The sequence below is a fragment of the Elgaria multicarinata genome, chromosome 6 (genome assembly GCF_023053635.1).
Source record: "Elgaria multicarinata webbii isolate HBS135686 ecotype San Diego chromosome 6, rElgMul1.1.pri, whole genome shotgun sequence".
In the NCBI taxonomy this organism is placed as follows: Eukaryota; Metazoa; Chordata; class Lepidosauria; order Squamata; family Anguidae; genus Elgaria; species Elgaria multicarinata.
The window spans coordinates 110118436-110133861 of record NC_086176.1 but is presented as its reverse complement, the minus strand read 5'-3'; the positions used below and the strand labels follow the sequence as shown (position 1 = coordinate 110133861).

Sequence of the window (15426 nt, the reverse complement as noted above, 5' to 3'; positions counted from 1 at the left end):
CACACTTTTTTCCCCATATAAACATCTCTGAAAAGGGGTGCGTCTTAGAATCGTGGGTGCGTTTATTATTACTTAGAATCAAAGCTTTTTTTCTGTTGGTAGTACTAAAATTAGTGTGCGTCTTACAATCGATAGCGTCTTAGAATCGAAGAAATACGGTAATTCCTCCATTGTCCTCTTCAAAAATCTCAAGTATGGAAGTTCATGCTGTGATGAGGTTTTAATTAGATCCTGAATTTTTTCTTATTTAAAATTGCTAGGATATATGGGTGTGATTGTGCTATGTGTTTATATATTTGTATGTCAATTGTTTTTATACTTTGCATAGTATTGTATTTTTAAGGTTTTGAATCTTTGTAAACCACCCAGAGCTTCAGCTATTGGGCAACATAGAAATGTAATAAATAAAATGAAAAGCTACACAATAAATTAGTCCATCCTTCCCCAACCTGGCATCCTCCAGATGTTTTAAAGTCTTACTCCCATGAGCCCCAGGCAGCATAGAAAATGTTCAGGACTGCTGGAAGTTGTAGTCCAAAACATACACCAGCACCCCATCTGCTGTAACACTCCTTTAATCTGAATGGACGAATTTACTTTCTTAATATTAGCATTTTGCTTTCTTGTGCTCTTCTTGAAGCATAATATCAGTTTGAGAGATGGGGAGAGGGCGGGAGAGGATAGTTCAGAAGCAGACATGCGCTTTGCGTGCTGAAGGTCCCAAGTTTGACCCCCAGCACTTACAGGTAGGTCTGGGAAAGAAACCCTGGAGCTGCTGCCAGACAGTGTTGACAATATTGAGCTAGATGGATCAATGATCTGACTCAATACAAGGCATTTACCTATGTTCTAATGTATTAGTGATATTATTATTAATACTAAAATAATATAATAGCATATTTACTTTGTGACATACAACTCAGTAAGAGACACTGAGCTATGGTACTCCTTATTTACAGAGCGCTCTCTAAGTTTTATGTCTTGGCCAGATGTGTTAAATGCACCCCAATTACCTGAGCAGTGAGGTTTCAAGGGTTCCAGCACTTACCCTGGGTTAAGGTCACAGGAGACCCACTATTGTTTTGTAATATTTGCATTTATTTACCAATATACAGGTTGAGCATAGGTGGAGGTTCACAACAGTAACACCCGGACAAAAGCCCCAAAGTCCCATCAGTCTTCTTGGGGTCAGGGGCACCCAGAGCCATAGAGATGCTTCTGAAACTTTAACCTGGCAATTACCAGGTTAATATATGAGAGTTGTCCAAATGCACAGAGGAAAAGGCCTACTACTAAGTTAATTCTAAGCCTGAAGCACGTGCTCCCCTCACACGCCCCCGGCGTCCCACCCTACTAAACAAAAGCTGCGCTTCTTGGACCATTAAAGCAAGTCCTCTCCGCTGACTCAGCTAAAAACCGAAGGCGTGGCCGTACGTGCACCTAATCAAAAGGGATACGGAGGCGGGTTGGGAAAAGCCCCTCTCTGTGCTCTCATTGGCTAATATCTCCACGTTTTCTTTCACTGACAGGTCAGTTCTTAAAGAGTCCCCGCCTTTCACCCGATTCGATCGTGATTGGTCAGTCTTTCAACCCGCCCCACAACACCACTGGCTAGTTCCTTATCCCACCCTACCCGTTTTGTTATTGGATAAGCCTTCTACGTTCCGGGCTGTTGATTGGACAGTCTTCTACATGGGCCAAAGGCACCGCTAAGGCCGCGGTATTCGTGTAGCGGTGCTGTCGCGTGAAGCCCTGAACGAAAGGGTAGGCGAGGTTCCGTGTTGTTAAATCCTGCCGTACAAATGGAGTTGACCTACCAAACGTTGAAAACGACGTATCAGGCCAAAGAGGCGGTGAGTGGAAAGGGAAGCCTGGTTGTAGTTTCCCTCGTTACTATGGTAACCCTAGCGACCGGGATCCTCTGCGCATGCGCACCCTGAGGTGCGATTGTGTTGCGCACGCGCATTGCCTGTGTCGTTGTGAGCGAAGTTACTGGTCTGCCTGTTTATTTAAAATATTGTTCCAATAAACCAGCTCTCCCCACGTATCTGGCGCCGCCCAGATAAGTTGGACTCCAACTCCCATCATCCCCAGCCAGTGTGCTGGCTGGGTGTGATGGGAGTTGGAGTCCAACCAAATTGAGTAGATAAATGCATGTTCCAGTCATGACAAAGAGGTTAAACTTCTTGATACCTAAATGATTGTGCCCTAGAACAATTTGTCATGGAACCAACCACAAGAGAGCCGACCTGTGATTTAATCCTAACTGGTACCACCCAGGACCTAGTGTGGCTATTGTTGAACCATTTGGAAATTGTGCTATCAGATTTAATGTATATTTAAGTTGAAAACTGCTAGGTAGTCCAATGCAGTCGCATTTGACTTCAGAAGAGGAAACTTCTCTAAACTGAGGGAATTGGTAAAAAGGAAGTTGAAAGGGTAAGGCAAGAGGAGTAAATCTCTCCAAAAATGCTTGGCAGTTTACTCACAACCACAATAAGAGAAGCGCAGCTAGAATGTATGCACAGATAGCATCAAGTCCAAGAAGTCACTAGCATGGTTAAAAAGCAGTGTCAAGGAAGCTATTAGAGATAAGAAGGCTTCCTTCAGAAAATTGAAGTCTTACCCAAATGAGAAGAAAAAAAGTACACAAATGTGCACAAAGGAAATGTAAGAAGACAATGAGATGCAAAAAAAGTGCATTTTGAGCAGCGTATTGCCAACATCATCAAGGCCAGGAATAAAGAATTCTTTAAATATATCAGAAGAAGGAAAACAGGTAGAGAGACAGTTGGATGACAATTGAGTTAAAGGAGTACTAAAGAAGGACAAAGAGATCACAGAGAAGTTGAATGAATTCTTTTTATCTGTCTTCACTGCAGAAGATGTATGGTAGATCCCTATGCCTTCACTGATGTTTTCAGGGAGTCTGAGGAACTGAGGCAAATAGTGAAAAAGATGAAGTTGTCAGCTATATTGACAAATTGAATGCTAATAAGAGCAATCCTATGGTCGCAGGAGAGTGTCTTAGGGTACCAGTCCATTTCCAAGTCTAAGTCACTTGTATTGACTTATAAAGCCCTAAAAAGCTTGGGGCTTTTTTACCTGAAGGATTGTATCCTTTCATCTATACCTACAGAGAATTTAAGACCATCCTCTGAAGTCCTTCTCCATGTGCCCCTACTGAATGAGGTGAGGTAGGTAGGTAGGTGGCTACTAAGGAGAAGGCCTTTTCAGTGGTAGCATGCCAGTTGTGTAATGCCCAGAGAGGCTCCTATGGTGTCTTTCTGGTGCCAGGTGAAGAACTTTTATTTTTCCAGGCTTTATATTTTGTGTGTGTGTGTGTGTGTGTGTGTGAGAGAGAGAGAGAGATTTTAGATCTTCACACTGCTGCTGGCTTTTATCTTAGTTCCTACTTTGGTTTTATTCTGTTTTAAACTTACTTTTTTATAGTATGTTTTATTCTGTTATTATATTTTACAATTTTAAGTTTTGTTTTGTGAATTCCCCAGGGAAGCTTTGGCTAATGGATGGTATAGAAATGTAACTGATCACTCAATAAAATAAAATAAAAACCATGTAGCCAGGGATGATCTAGTGGACATTGTTTACTTGGACTTCCAAAAAGCCTTTGATGAAGTCCCTCATCAAAGACTTCTGAGCAAATTTAGCAGTCATGGAATAACAGAAAGCAGAGAGTGGGGATAAACGTTGACCTTCCAGTGGAGGGATGCAAACAGTGGGGTCCCACAGGGATCTGTATTGGGACCAATGTTTTTCAACTTATTAATAAATGATCTGGAATAAGGAGTTAGCAGTGAAGTGGCCACATTTGATGACACCAGTTATTTAGTGTGCTTAAAACAAATATGGACTGTGAAGAGCTCTGAAAGGATCTCTCCAAGCTGGGAGAATGTGCATCAACTTGGCAAATGTGGTTCAATGTAAGTGTAAAGTGATGCATTTTGGGGCAAAAAAAGTCCCAATTTCACATATACAGTGATGGAATCTGAGCTAGTGGTGACTGACAGCTCCATTAAAATATTGCTCCCAATGTTCAGCTGTTGTGAAAGAGGCAAATTCCATGTTAGGCATAATTAGGAAAGGAATTGAAAATAAAACTCGATTATCATACTGCCCTTATTCAAGCCTATGGTGTGACCACACTTGGAATACTGGGTACAGTTCTGGTCACCACACCTAAAAAAGGATATTATAGAGCTGGAAACAGTGCAGAAAAGGGTAACTAAAATGATCAAGGGGCTGGAATAACTGTTATTAATATGTGATCTGCAGCTGCAGAGGAGTGTCAGGATGTTCTTGGGGCAGGGGTCACTCTCAGTTTGACTGGGTATTTAGTGGAGCTCAATAGTAATGGATTAGCACTCTACATGAGCTCACCCAGCCCTAGAAGAGGGGTTGGTGACCTACAGCCCTGTGCCTAATTTATGCAGCCCTCAGACTAATTTAATTTAAAAAGCCCTCTGCATGCAATCAGTTCAAACCTCTGCCAATCGGTCTCTTCCCTGGCAATCCTCTGCATGGGAAGGAAGAAGAAAGAGAAAAGGGGGTCACTCACACACTTTTGGCTCTGGCCTATCCACCACTAGCTTCAGACTTACCCAGCACCAACATATGGCCCCCTACTGAATGTCCACTAAAGAATGTGGCTCTCAACAGAAAGGAGGTTGCCCACCTCTGCTCTAGAAGGTGTCTCACAACCTTATGCAATCTGTAGTAATAATAATAATATATTTATTTCTTACCCGCCTCTCCCTTTGTATCGAGGCGGGGAACAACATTAGAACAGGAATCAATACATCTTAAAAATTCTCGATTTTACATTGATCTGGATAGGCCTGCCGGAAAAGGCTGGTCTTTAAGGCTGCCTTAAAATCACACAGAGAGTTAATTTTATGAATCTCCTCCGGCAGGCCGTTCCACAATCTGGGGGCGACAGAAGAAAAGGTCCTCTGGGAAACTGATGTCAGCCTAGTCTTGGCTGACTGAAGTAAGTTCTCCCTAGAGGACCTGAGTGTGCGGGGCGGACTATATGGGAGAAGGCGATCCCGCAGGTAACCTGGACCCAAACCATTTAGGGCTTTAAAGGTAATGACCAACACTTTGTACTTTGCCTGGAAACTAATTGGCAGCCAGTGGAGTGATTTTAATGTTGGGGTAATATGCTCACCCCTAGATGTACCGGTGACCAACCTGGCTGCCATATTTTAAACTAGTTGAAGTTTCCAAACTAGGTACAATGGTAGCCCTATGTGGAGCGCATTGCAGAAGTCAAGCCTTGAAGTTACCAGCGCGTGCACAACTGTCTTTAGGTCTTCTGACTCTAAGAAGGGGCGCAGCTGGCGTATCAGCCGAGGCTGATAGTAGGCACTCCTGGCCGTCGCATCTATCTGGGCTGTCATTTGGAGCGACGGATCCAGGAGCACCCCCAAACTGCAAACACAGTCTTTCAGGGAAGTAGTAGAAGTTTCACAGCAGGTATATTGATGTGGAAAGGGTTTCCTAAGGTTGAGAGTTGCTGGACTTCCTGATCCCCAGTCTTCAAGTGGTACTGGAGAATCTCCATCTGCATAGTGTCAGTCAGCTAATGCGCACAATTGGGGAAGTTGTGCATTATTGACTAGGCAGTATGTGAAGTCTCTCTGATCACATTGTCCAACATGTATTGGTGATAATCCACATCAGCTGTGGAATATGCAACATCGCATCAGTGTTGTCAGTTTGTGCACCTCCAGGCCTTCATGCAAGTGTCCACAATTGCCAGTGGCTCTTTGTATTCACAGATCCAGTCATGAACAATATATACAGGATGGCAGAGAAAACAAGAGGGAAGACACTGTGTGAAATAGAAAGAGGGTAGGGTAGGGGGGAAATGGGCTGTGGTAGATGTACAACTGGCACTGTGATCCTTAAATATATATAGGAATTATTATTTTTTGCCTGTCTTGAATAAAAGATTGGTCTGCAAGCCTTTAAGATAATAGTAACGTTCTTCTTGTATGGTTGACGCACATGCATTCAGCATTCCTTGCTTTCATTTAGACTTGCTAATTAGATATTTAATGAGACTCGTGTGCCCTTTTGGAGATGGAAGGAGAAATCAAAATGTCCAAAGACTATGAGGAATGGAGGAAAAAACAGGTCCATTCATCCCAGCTTCAGATCCATTTAAATTAGCAGAGCAATATCAGCACCTTTTCGGAGAGAAAAAAAGAACCTTGAGGAATTATCTGATTGTAATATTAAACCTTGATTGCACGCTAATTCATCTTTTGGCAGCTGCAAAGAAAACAACGTGTGGCATTTTAAGAAATGACTAATGTGCTCTGTAAGCATTGAAGCTAATTAGGGAAGCACTTTTAGCATTTAAAGCTAGCTCCTGTTTAAGTGCCTTAAGCTTTTATTAATTGTATGGACCGAAAACCCCTTATAGTAATTGAAAATTTAATTACACCCATTTTTTTGTTCTAGGAATGGGAGCTTATTAAACTTTAAACACTTAAACATCTATTGAAATACCAATGGCTGTAAAGTTGGGGGCATTCTACATACCAATTAAAGAAGCAAGCGTAAATCACTATAAACCTAAACTGAATTTTAAGTAATGTTTTGCTCTTTAAGTGCTTCTATTCTTCACACATGTCTAAGATCTACCACTTCTATGGTAACCACTGGCAGTGTTTGTCTTTGGTAGCATGGTAGGTCTGGATTAACTCTGGACTTTTTTTAAAAAACAACAACAACTAAATATTGTGCTTGGAATAAATTATGGAAATCATGCAAATCAGTATGAGTGTCACTGAGTGCAGATGTGCATGGCATGTTTGAGTTTTGGCAATATGGGGAATGTTTGCCAAGGACTAGAATGATTTGCAGTATTTATTTATTTATTTATTTTATTACATTTATATACCGCCCCACAGCCGAAGCTCTCTGGGCGGTTTACAACAATTAAAAATAGTAATCATTAAAAGTATACAAAGTTTTAAAAAAACATAAAAACAGTATAAAAACAACAACAGTATCCATTTAAAACAACAATTCTGGGATCCATTAAAACAAACTTAACGTTGTTAAATGCTGTTAAAATGCCTGGGAGAAGAGAAAAGATAACAACGTTGGCGCCAGGCAAGCCTCATCGGGGAGATCATTCCACAGTCAGGGGACCACCACCGAAAAGGCCCTCTCCCTTGTTGCCTTCCTCTGAGCTTCCCTCGGAGTAGGCACTCGGAGGAGGACCTTAGATGTTGAGCGCAGTGTACGGGTAGGTTCATGTCGGGAGAGGTGTTCCATCAGGTATTGTGGTCCCAAGCCATGTAGGGCTTTATAGGTTAAAACCAGCACCTTGAATTGGGCTCGGAAACATATAGGCAGCCAATGCAAGCGGGCCAGAATCGGTGTTATATGCTCAAATCTTTCTGTTCCAGCTATCAATCTGGCCGCCGCATTTTGCACAAGCTGCAGTTTCCAGACCGTCTTCAAAGGCTGCCCCATGTAGAGGGCATTGCAGTAATCTAATTTGGAAGTTACCAAAGTATGGACAACTGAAGCTAGGTTATCCCTGTCCAGATAGGGGCGTAGCTGGGCCACCAACTGAAGTTGGTAGAAGGCACTCTGTGCCACCGAGGCCACTGTGCCTCAAGTGACAAAGATGGTTCTAGGAGAACCCCCAAGCTACGAACCTGCTCCTTCAGGGGGAGTGCAACCCCATCCAGAACCAGTTGAACACCCCCCATCCGATCAGAGGAACCACCCACCAGCAGCATCTCAGTCTTGTCTAGATTGAGCTTCAGTTTATTAGCCCTCATCCAGTCCATTGTCGCAGCCAAGCAGTAAAGAGAAAGGGTTAGACTCAGGCTTAGAAAGGAAGGAGCAGAACCAAAGTTAGGGCCCAAGTGAAACAGAAGGAAGCTATGTAAACTGTAGTAATCATAGAATCATAAAGTAGTAAGAGTTGGAAGGGCCTATAAGGCCATCAAGTCCAACCCTCTGCTCAGAATCCACCTTAAAGCATGTTACCATTAGAACTGCCAAGGCAGCCTTGGGTTTCTGAACATTCAACAATCTCTACTCAAAAAGCCTAAAAGTCTAGAAACATGAAAGCTTAAAACAAATATTAAAGTCTCAAATTGTCTATAACAATGAATAAGTGCAGTCCTGCAGTTTAAAAGCAACATAGCAGGGTGATACTCAGAGGACGTCTTAAACGAAAAGGTGCATGGGTCCAAACTTCTCACTGTTAGGATTAAATCCTAGTTCTGGATTTGGGCAGGTGTATAGATTACAGTAGATCCGGGATTTTAGAAAGCTATGAACAAGTACGTGATCTGTTTGGTCTGGTAAGGGAAGCAGATCCATCGTCACACACTTGAGAAAGCCTAAAGTTAGAGGTAACAGGATTGGGCTACGAAGAAGAATGTAAGGCCATCTCTGTGGGGGATGAGCCAAACCCCTTCCTTCCCTGTCTACCTCCCCAACTTCACCTGCATCTTGTATCACAATTTCTAAGGAGGCCAGAGAATGGTCTGTAAGACTAGTGTAGGGCTGGATCCTCTAAACCAGTGGTTCCCAAACTTTTTCAGGTCACTGCCCCCTTGGTTCCACAAACTCATGCCCAGTGCCCCCCTACCCTATACTATAAAAATCATTATTCAGAATAGCGGCTTCCAATAACCCACTAAGGAAGATAATAACAAAAAAATGCAAAACAGTAACAATTAATTTAATATTTATTCAAAATCCAAAGCACCTGCCGCAGGCTTGCTGAGGGAGGGAGGGAAAAGAGAGCGAATGCCTCTGTTCTGCAGCCGGCGTGGCGGGGCACACCAAGCAGGGTATGTCTCTTCATTACGGTTTTGGTGCTTTTGAAACATTTCAATTTACCGTTAAAAGGACTCTTCTTAAACGGTATTAATACCTGGGTGGATTCTTCCCTATATGGCTTGGGACCAAACTACCTTCTCCCATAAAAATGTCCCTGGGTTTTAAGACCTTCTGGAGAGGTGCTTCTCGGAAAAGACCACCTCGAGCGCCCCCCTGCCGCCCCCTTGCCTCTTAATGCCCCCCCTATGCAATCCCATCGCCCCCAAGGGGGCGGTTCCGCCCACTTTGGGAACCACTGCTCTAAACGTCTCCCTGTAATGGGAACTCCTTAACTTCTCTCCTAAACATGTTGACTTGGAAGTACAATTGATATCAGTGGAGCTCCTTTTGAAAGATGTTCTCACAGGTATGCAGTAGTCAAAAGAAGAGTGAAATCAATACAGTTTCCCTGGCTTTCAGTTTCCTCGCTGGTTAGTGTGCTTTGGATTGCAGCCTTAGCTTATAATTTCCTAATAACCTATTATCTGCTGAATTGATTCCTGGGCTCCAGAATTATTTAGCAACATATAAATCACACAAGCAGCAAAGTAATGTATGGGGGAAAGTAGGCACAGTAGAAAGAGCAACTTAACTTGGGTAGAGAGGCGAAACCATACAGCTTAAAAAGTGACAAACAAGTAATGAACTAAATAATTTAGAAAAGACGAATGCCTCTTGCCCCAGTTCAACTCCAGTTGTACTTAACCAGGGTATTTACTTGTGAGTAGACATGGCAACCGGGGTGTGCATTCCAATGCACATCCTATGGCAGCCATACTTGGCAGTGCATCAGATTTACATCTGCAATTCCTGATCTAGCAAGTGATTTGCATGTGGAAGTGGCTTCCGTTCTCCTTAACTATATTGGGATGTTTGGGGCTCCCATAAATTGTGACCATTGGCCATGCTGTTTCGGGGCTTATGGGAGTTGTAGTGAAAAATATCTGGAAGGAACCAGGTTGCCTGCCCTGCTCTAAGCCAGAGCCGGGGTAACTCAAAAAAAATGCTGAGTTGTGAGCATTTTTGGAAACTAATACGACAAGTGCTAGGGTTTTGTTTGAATAAATGTTACAGATAAAATCCAGTGTTTCACAAACATACATTTGCTTGCGCAATGGGACTTGTAGCCCACTGCTCCCCTGAAGAGATGCTCCAGAGGGTTGCCTCTTTAACCCCCTTGGAGCAGAATTTGAGGGGGCTGGAGGGGAAGTGTCCTGGTCCATGGCAGTTTCAGGACCATGGACAGCATCCAAGAGAGACAAATCAGCCTGACACTGGGTTAGAGCACTGGAACATAGGATGCTGCCTTATACTGAGTCAGACGCTTGGTCCATCTCGCTCAGTATTGTTGACACTGACTGACAGTGGCTCTCCTGGGTTTCAGGCAGGATCCTTTCCTAGCGCTACCTGGAGAAACCCGGGATCCAAATTGGGACCTTCTGCATGCAAGGCGGGTGCTCTATCACACTGAGCTATGGCAGAAGGAGGCAAGCTGGTGCCTTCTGGATATTTTGGATTGCATCTCCCAGAAATCCTAGTCAGCAAGGCCAGTGGTCAGGGTTTATGGGAGCCATACTCCAAAACATCTGAAGGGCACCAGGTTGCCTACTCTCGGCTTAGAGCAACTGGTAGAATTTTAAAGCCAAGCCGGCAGAGTGCTTCTGGGACCTCTACCTCCTCCAGGGCTGCATCTGTTGCTATTGTTTTTAAGAACCAGTGACAGCTTCCTGCGGCTGCTGGCTTTTGGGAGCGAGGTGAAAGTCTGGAGAGTGAGAAGCTGGTTGGGGAATGTTCCCCATGGCCTTTCTAAGCACTGGAGGACCCCGCTGTCTGTTCCTCAGAGTTGGAGGGCAGCAGCACCTTCTGAGGATTGAGAGGACAGGTACAGGGCCCCACTTGTGAAGGTCTGGGAACTGGTTCGAACTCCTCTTCGGAGTTGCTGCCACCTGAAACATCCGTCTCGGAGGGCTCTCGGCCTTGGACCATGGCAAAAAGGGGAATTCTCTCCACTTCTACTGAGGAAAGCTGTTCTGTCCATGGGAGGGGTTAATTGGATTCTACTCCCTATCGGAACTGGAATTAAGACATTGTTGAAAGCCTAATTTTTCCTGCTTAAAGTCATGTTTTAAATTGTTTTGTATGTAATTTTTAAAATAGATTTTATATTGTATTTTTAAGATGATCATGTTTTGTAAACCGCCCAGAGCGCTTTCGCTACTGGGCCTTATATAATAATGATAATAATAATAAAAAATGGAATGTAGATTTCAGCGATTGTTTCAGAAAAAATTGTGATAGCGGAGGCGTATGACCTTTTGAATGTTGAAATTGGTGGCACTGCATGCATTTAAACCTGAAATGACATACTGTTGTGTAGAGAAAGAACTGAGGTGCCTACCCTGACCTTGTGTTTCTGTGTGAGACCTTCTTGATTTGGCAGGAGATAAGCCCAGAGCATGAATCATTCAGAGATGCAACGGGCAGCCCCTTCTGTGGATGGGAGCTTTGGTCTCCCAGAAGTCTACTTGTGTCTTGCTAGCTGTCCTTTTGCAGGAACTAGTGTGCCCTAGCGTGCTTTTATAACTGCTGCATTGCTCATTTTTCCCCAGTGCAAGTCAAGTATTCATTTTCAAAAATGCGCAGAAATGAAAAATGGCTTTCCTTCTGGGAGCACTAGATGGCGCTCTACTTCCTGAAAAAAAAAACCCCCCACACACAACATGGTCAGATTCCTTCTTCAAAAACCAGTTTTCATTGTGAATTAATAAGGGGAGACACTTGCTTTCTGTAGACTATAATCCTATGATGACAGTGCAAGCTTACATTTGTCTCCTCAGAAGTAAGCCTCCTTGAGTTCAAGTAAGTATGTATAGATTGCAGCCTGCATGTGTGTAAAACCCATTGATTTCAATGTACGTTGTGTATATATGTAAATGACATCAGTGTAAAGTATTATTTAAAGAGCACCGTCTGTGTGCATGGTGTTTTATTATTTATAAACTCCAAGGAATATACAATCTAAAATAGACAGCGGAGTTAGGAGAAACCAGTGAAGCCAGATATAAAAGTGAGCAAATGCACTTACTTTTTACTTAATCTTGGTTAACAGCTATGGAACTCTTAAAACGTTAAAGCTGAAAATCTACTAATAGCAACAACATTCATATCCCAGTTGAAAAATCTACCAATTGTCCCATCAGAATTAATCCTAAAATTTACTGAGTTGGCTGCATACTAGTAATATTTACTACAGCATGTTTGAATACAGAAAATATTTTAATAGGAACAGCATATATTAAAATTTATCTCTGTTGGAGATTCATCGGTCTACATGGTGGTGGTAATAATTATTTATTTATTTATTTCTTAACCACCTCTCCCTCTGGATTGAGGCAGGGAACAACATTAAATACAATAATACAATATAAATCAAATGCATAAAACTGATTAAAAGAGCATATAAAACCAATACAATATTAAAATAACAATCAAAACATCTTATAATTCTTAGGTTTAAAATTCATCTGGGTAAGCCTGCCGGAAGGGATTAGTCTTTATGGCTGTACTTTGCAGACACACATGCACAGGCACGCACACACTTACTTTCATAAGACGCATGCATGCAACAGGTCTCTGCTTCCAGGAGGCTTACAATCTCCAACCAGCAGTGTTTCTAAAACACTTATAAAAGAAGAGTATATTTTAAAACTTTCCGTTTTATTTGCAGGAAGAGATGCGGACAGAAGCCCGTCGAAAAAATCTTCTAATTCTGATTTTACATTATTTAACTGAAGAAGGGTATGACTTTTTTTGCTTAACAGGATAGAGGTTATTTTTTTATTGTTTTTCATTCTTGTTTTTAAATGAACAGTATGGTAGCAAGAATACAGCCGTTGTTAGCTGTCCGCTTCCTAGCACAATCCTATGTGTTTCTACTTGGAAATAAGCCCATTGATTTCAATGGAGCTTTCTCCCAGTTGTCAAGGGTGGCCGCCTTGGTCATAGTCTAGAGGGAGAACACACTTTTGAAAAGCTCTTCTGCCCAGACACCTGGAGTAGATTCCTATTTTCAGTAGGCAATTGCAAGCTGGTTCTTCAAATGACTTGTTAACAATCTGTTCATGCAATGACAGTTTTTCATCAGGTGTAACTTGGAGGGATGGAGTGTTTTTCATGTGATGAACGCTTCAGATGACTGGGCTATTATGTGATGACTGTGATTTTCACATGAATAACCGGGTTCTACAAAACGACGTAAGAACTGTTTGAGATATATATAAAATATAAATGGTGTGGAAGAGTCAGTGAGAGAAAGGGAAGGAATGAATAAAAGTGTGAGCTCTCCCACACTAGAGGCCTTCAAGAGGCAGCTGTACAGCCATCTGTCAGGGATGCTTTAAGGTGGATTTCTGCATTGAGCAGGGGGTTGGACTCGATGGCCTTATAGGCCCCTTCCAACTCTGCTATTCTATGAAGCCAGATGGTGTGTAGTGGTGGGGTGGGCGTGGTGGAAGAAGTTTGGGGTTGGAGGTGGAGCAGGTGATGAATGGGGGGAGGGGGAAGGCAAAGGAGCAAATGTTTGAGCCGTCCCTGTGCCCTAAATGATCACAGTACTTTCCCAGTTCTTTATCTATAAAAGCCCATCCTCAATTTATCTACCTGTAAAGTGAATCATAATAGAACACTAACTGTTTTAAAGCCAGGGTGGGCAGGCTTCAGGCTTGTGGGAACTACGGGTAAAATCCAACTCAAGTCCTACTTAAAGTAGACCTATTAAAATGAATGAGATGCAAGTTAGTCATGACTAGCTGAAGTCCCATTCGTTTCAATAGCTCTACTCTAAGTAGGACATACATTGGATTGTACCTTACGTATCCCCCAATCCCAAAGCCCGGGATCAACCTATTTATTAAAGTATTTTTACCCTCCTCCTGATGAGGCTTCCTGAGTGACTATGTTAGCGGAAGACGCAAAACCTGAAACTATGTAAGTTCAATGAAAGCAATAACAAATCATTAAAATGGTAAAACAGCACGTGATTTTTAGATAGCCTGTTTAAAGAGGTTCCAATGAAGACATCAGTTTGCAGCAGTCACTCTTGGCTCAGAGCTTAGGCCAGGGCTCCCATTATGCAGAGAGAGGCAGCTAATTTCTTCTGTCATCTAAGGGCAGAAAATTAGTGGCTATGGAAATTATTATTTATTTTATCTGCTGCTTTTTTTTATTATTATTATTGCATCTCTATGCGGCCCAATAGCTGAAGCTCTCTGGCAATATTATTACTCTATTTTTATTACTAGGAAAGAGGAAGAAGTGCTTCTGGGATTTTCTGCCTCGGGTGCCAATATAACTTGCCCAGTGGTGGGTCCAGTGGAGGCTGGTGGCTCTGATGTCAGTGGGGCAGAGCTCTGAATTTCAGTCAGAACTCTAAAGGAGCTATCCCAGGTGCAGTGAGGCAGTGAATCCGCTCGCTCGCTCCTTTAGAGTTCTGACTGGTTCTAACTGAAACCCGGAGCGGATTCACTGCCCTGCTGACATTGGAGCCGCCAGCCTTCTGTGGTTGGGCTCTATGTGTTTTAACTTGGGGAGCTAGGATGCCGTTTGCTGTTCTGCTTTAAGCAGCAAAATGTCTTGGACTGGCCCTGGCAGAACTGGTTGTACACTGGAAGCGCAGAGATTGGCTCATTCTAAAGTAGCTGCTTCTGCAAACGTTGCACGTGGCTAATACGAACGGCACTCCAATAATAATATGTTTGATTATTTCAGTGGTCCCTCAACAATCCTAAGCCTGTATTTTGTTGCATTTCCCCTCTTTTGTATGACACGTGCCTTCCTGTTACAACGATTGCGTCTTGACAATCCACTGGAACCTCCGAAACTTGTCATTCCCAGGTACGTCGGTGCCGCCAACGCCCTGGAGCAAGAGACGAAGCTGGGCTTGCGGCGCTTTGAAGTTTGTGACAATGTCGATCTTGAGACTATTTTGATGGAATATGAAAGCTACTACTACGTTAAATTCCAAAAGTATCCGAAGATTACCAAAAAAGCCTTAGACACCAGTACGTGGCTCTGTGGAGGAAGAATATCTTCTTTCCCACCATTGTTTAATTCAGGTTTTGCTGCTTCCGCTAATATTTAAAGCTGCTTTAGTGCCGTGAACAAAGAAGTGTGGTGGTCTCTGCTCTTGAGGGTTGTCCTCTATGCGCTGGTACTAATAAGTATGCCATTCCTAGTCTGCATACAGTATGTATCACTTGCCAGATTAGGAACTGGGGGCATAAATTGGATTCACATTTCACTGTGGTTGCTCTCCGTCCATGCTGCGTTATTTTCCGCTGTGAATCCATGTGTATGCAACCCTGGACACACTTCCCTGTCCACATTTTTGTTCAACTAGTCATGCAATTGGGCCTGGGGTTAGATCCAGATTTGCACTGGATCAACTGCACTGACAGAAGTGGACTTCCCTGCCCCTTCCTTCCCACGGCAGCCTGTCTAGCTGCCTGAAAATGCTACACAGAGAGTTAGGAGACCCCGCTGAAT

The 15426-nt window shown here is 43.0% G+C and overlaps 1 protein-coding gene across 1 annotated transcript in view; it reads left to right on the top strand.

Moving 5' to 3' along the window:
• The first annotated feature begins 1789 nt into the window (after positions 1 to 1789).
• Positions 1790 to 15426, top strand: part of KATNAL2 (katanin catalytic subunit A1 like 2) — a 44183-nt gene continuing 30546 nt past the window's right edge. Inside the window, exons 1-3 of the mRNA XM_063128707.1 lie at positions 1790 to 1853; positions 12611 to 12681; positions 14776 to 14942. Coding sequence (XP_062984777.1) covers positions 1803 to 1853; positions 12611 to 12681; positions 14776 to 14942 — 289 coding nt within the window. The 5' untranslated portion in view covers positions 1790 to 1802. The remainder of the gene's footprint in view (positions 1854 to 12610; positions 12682 to 14775; positions 14943 to 15426) is intronic.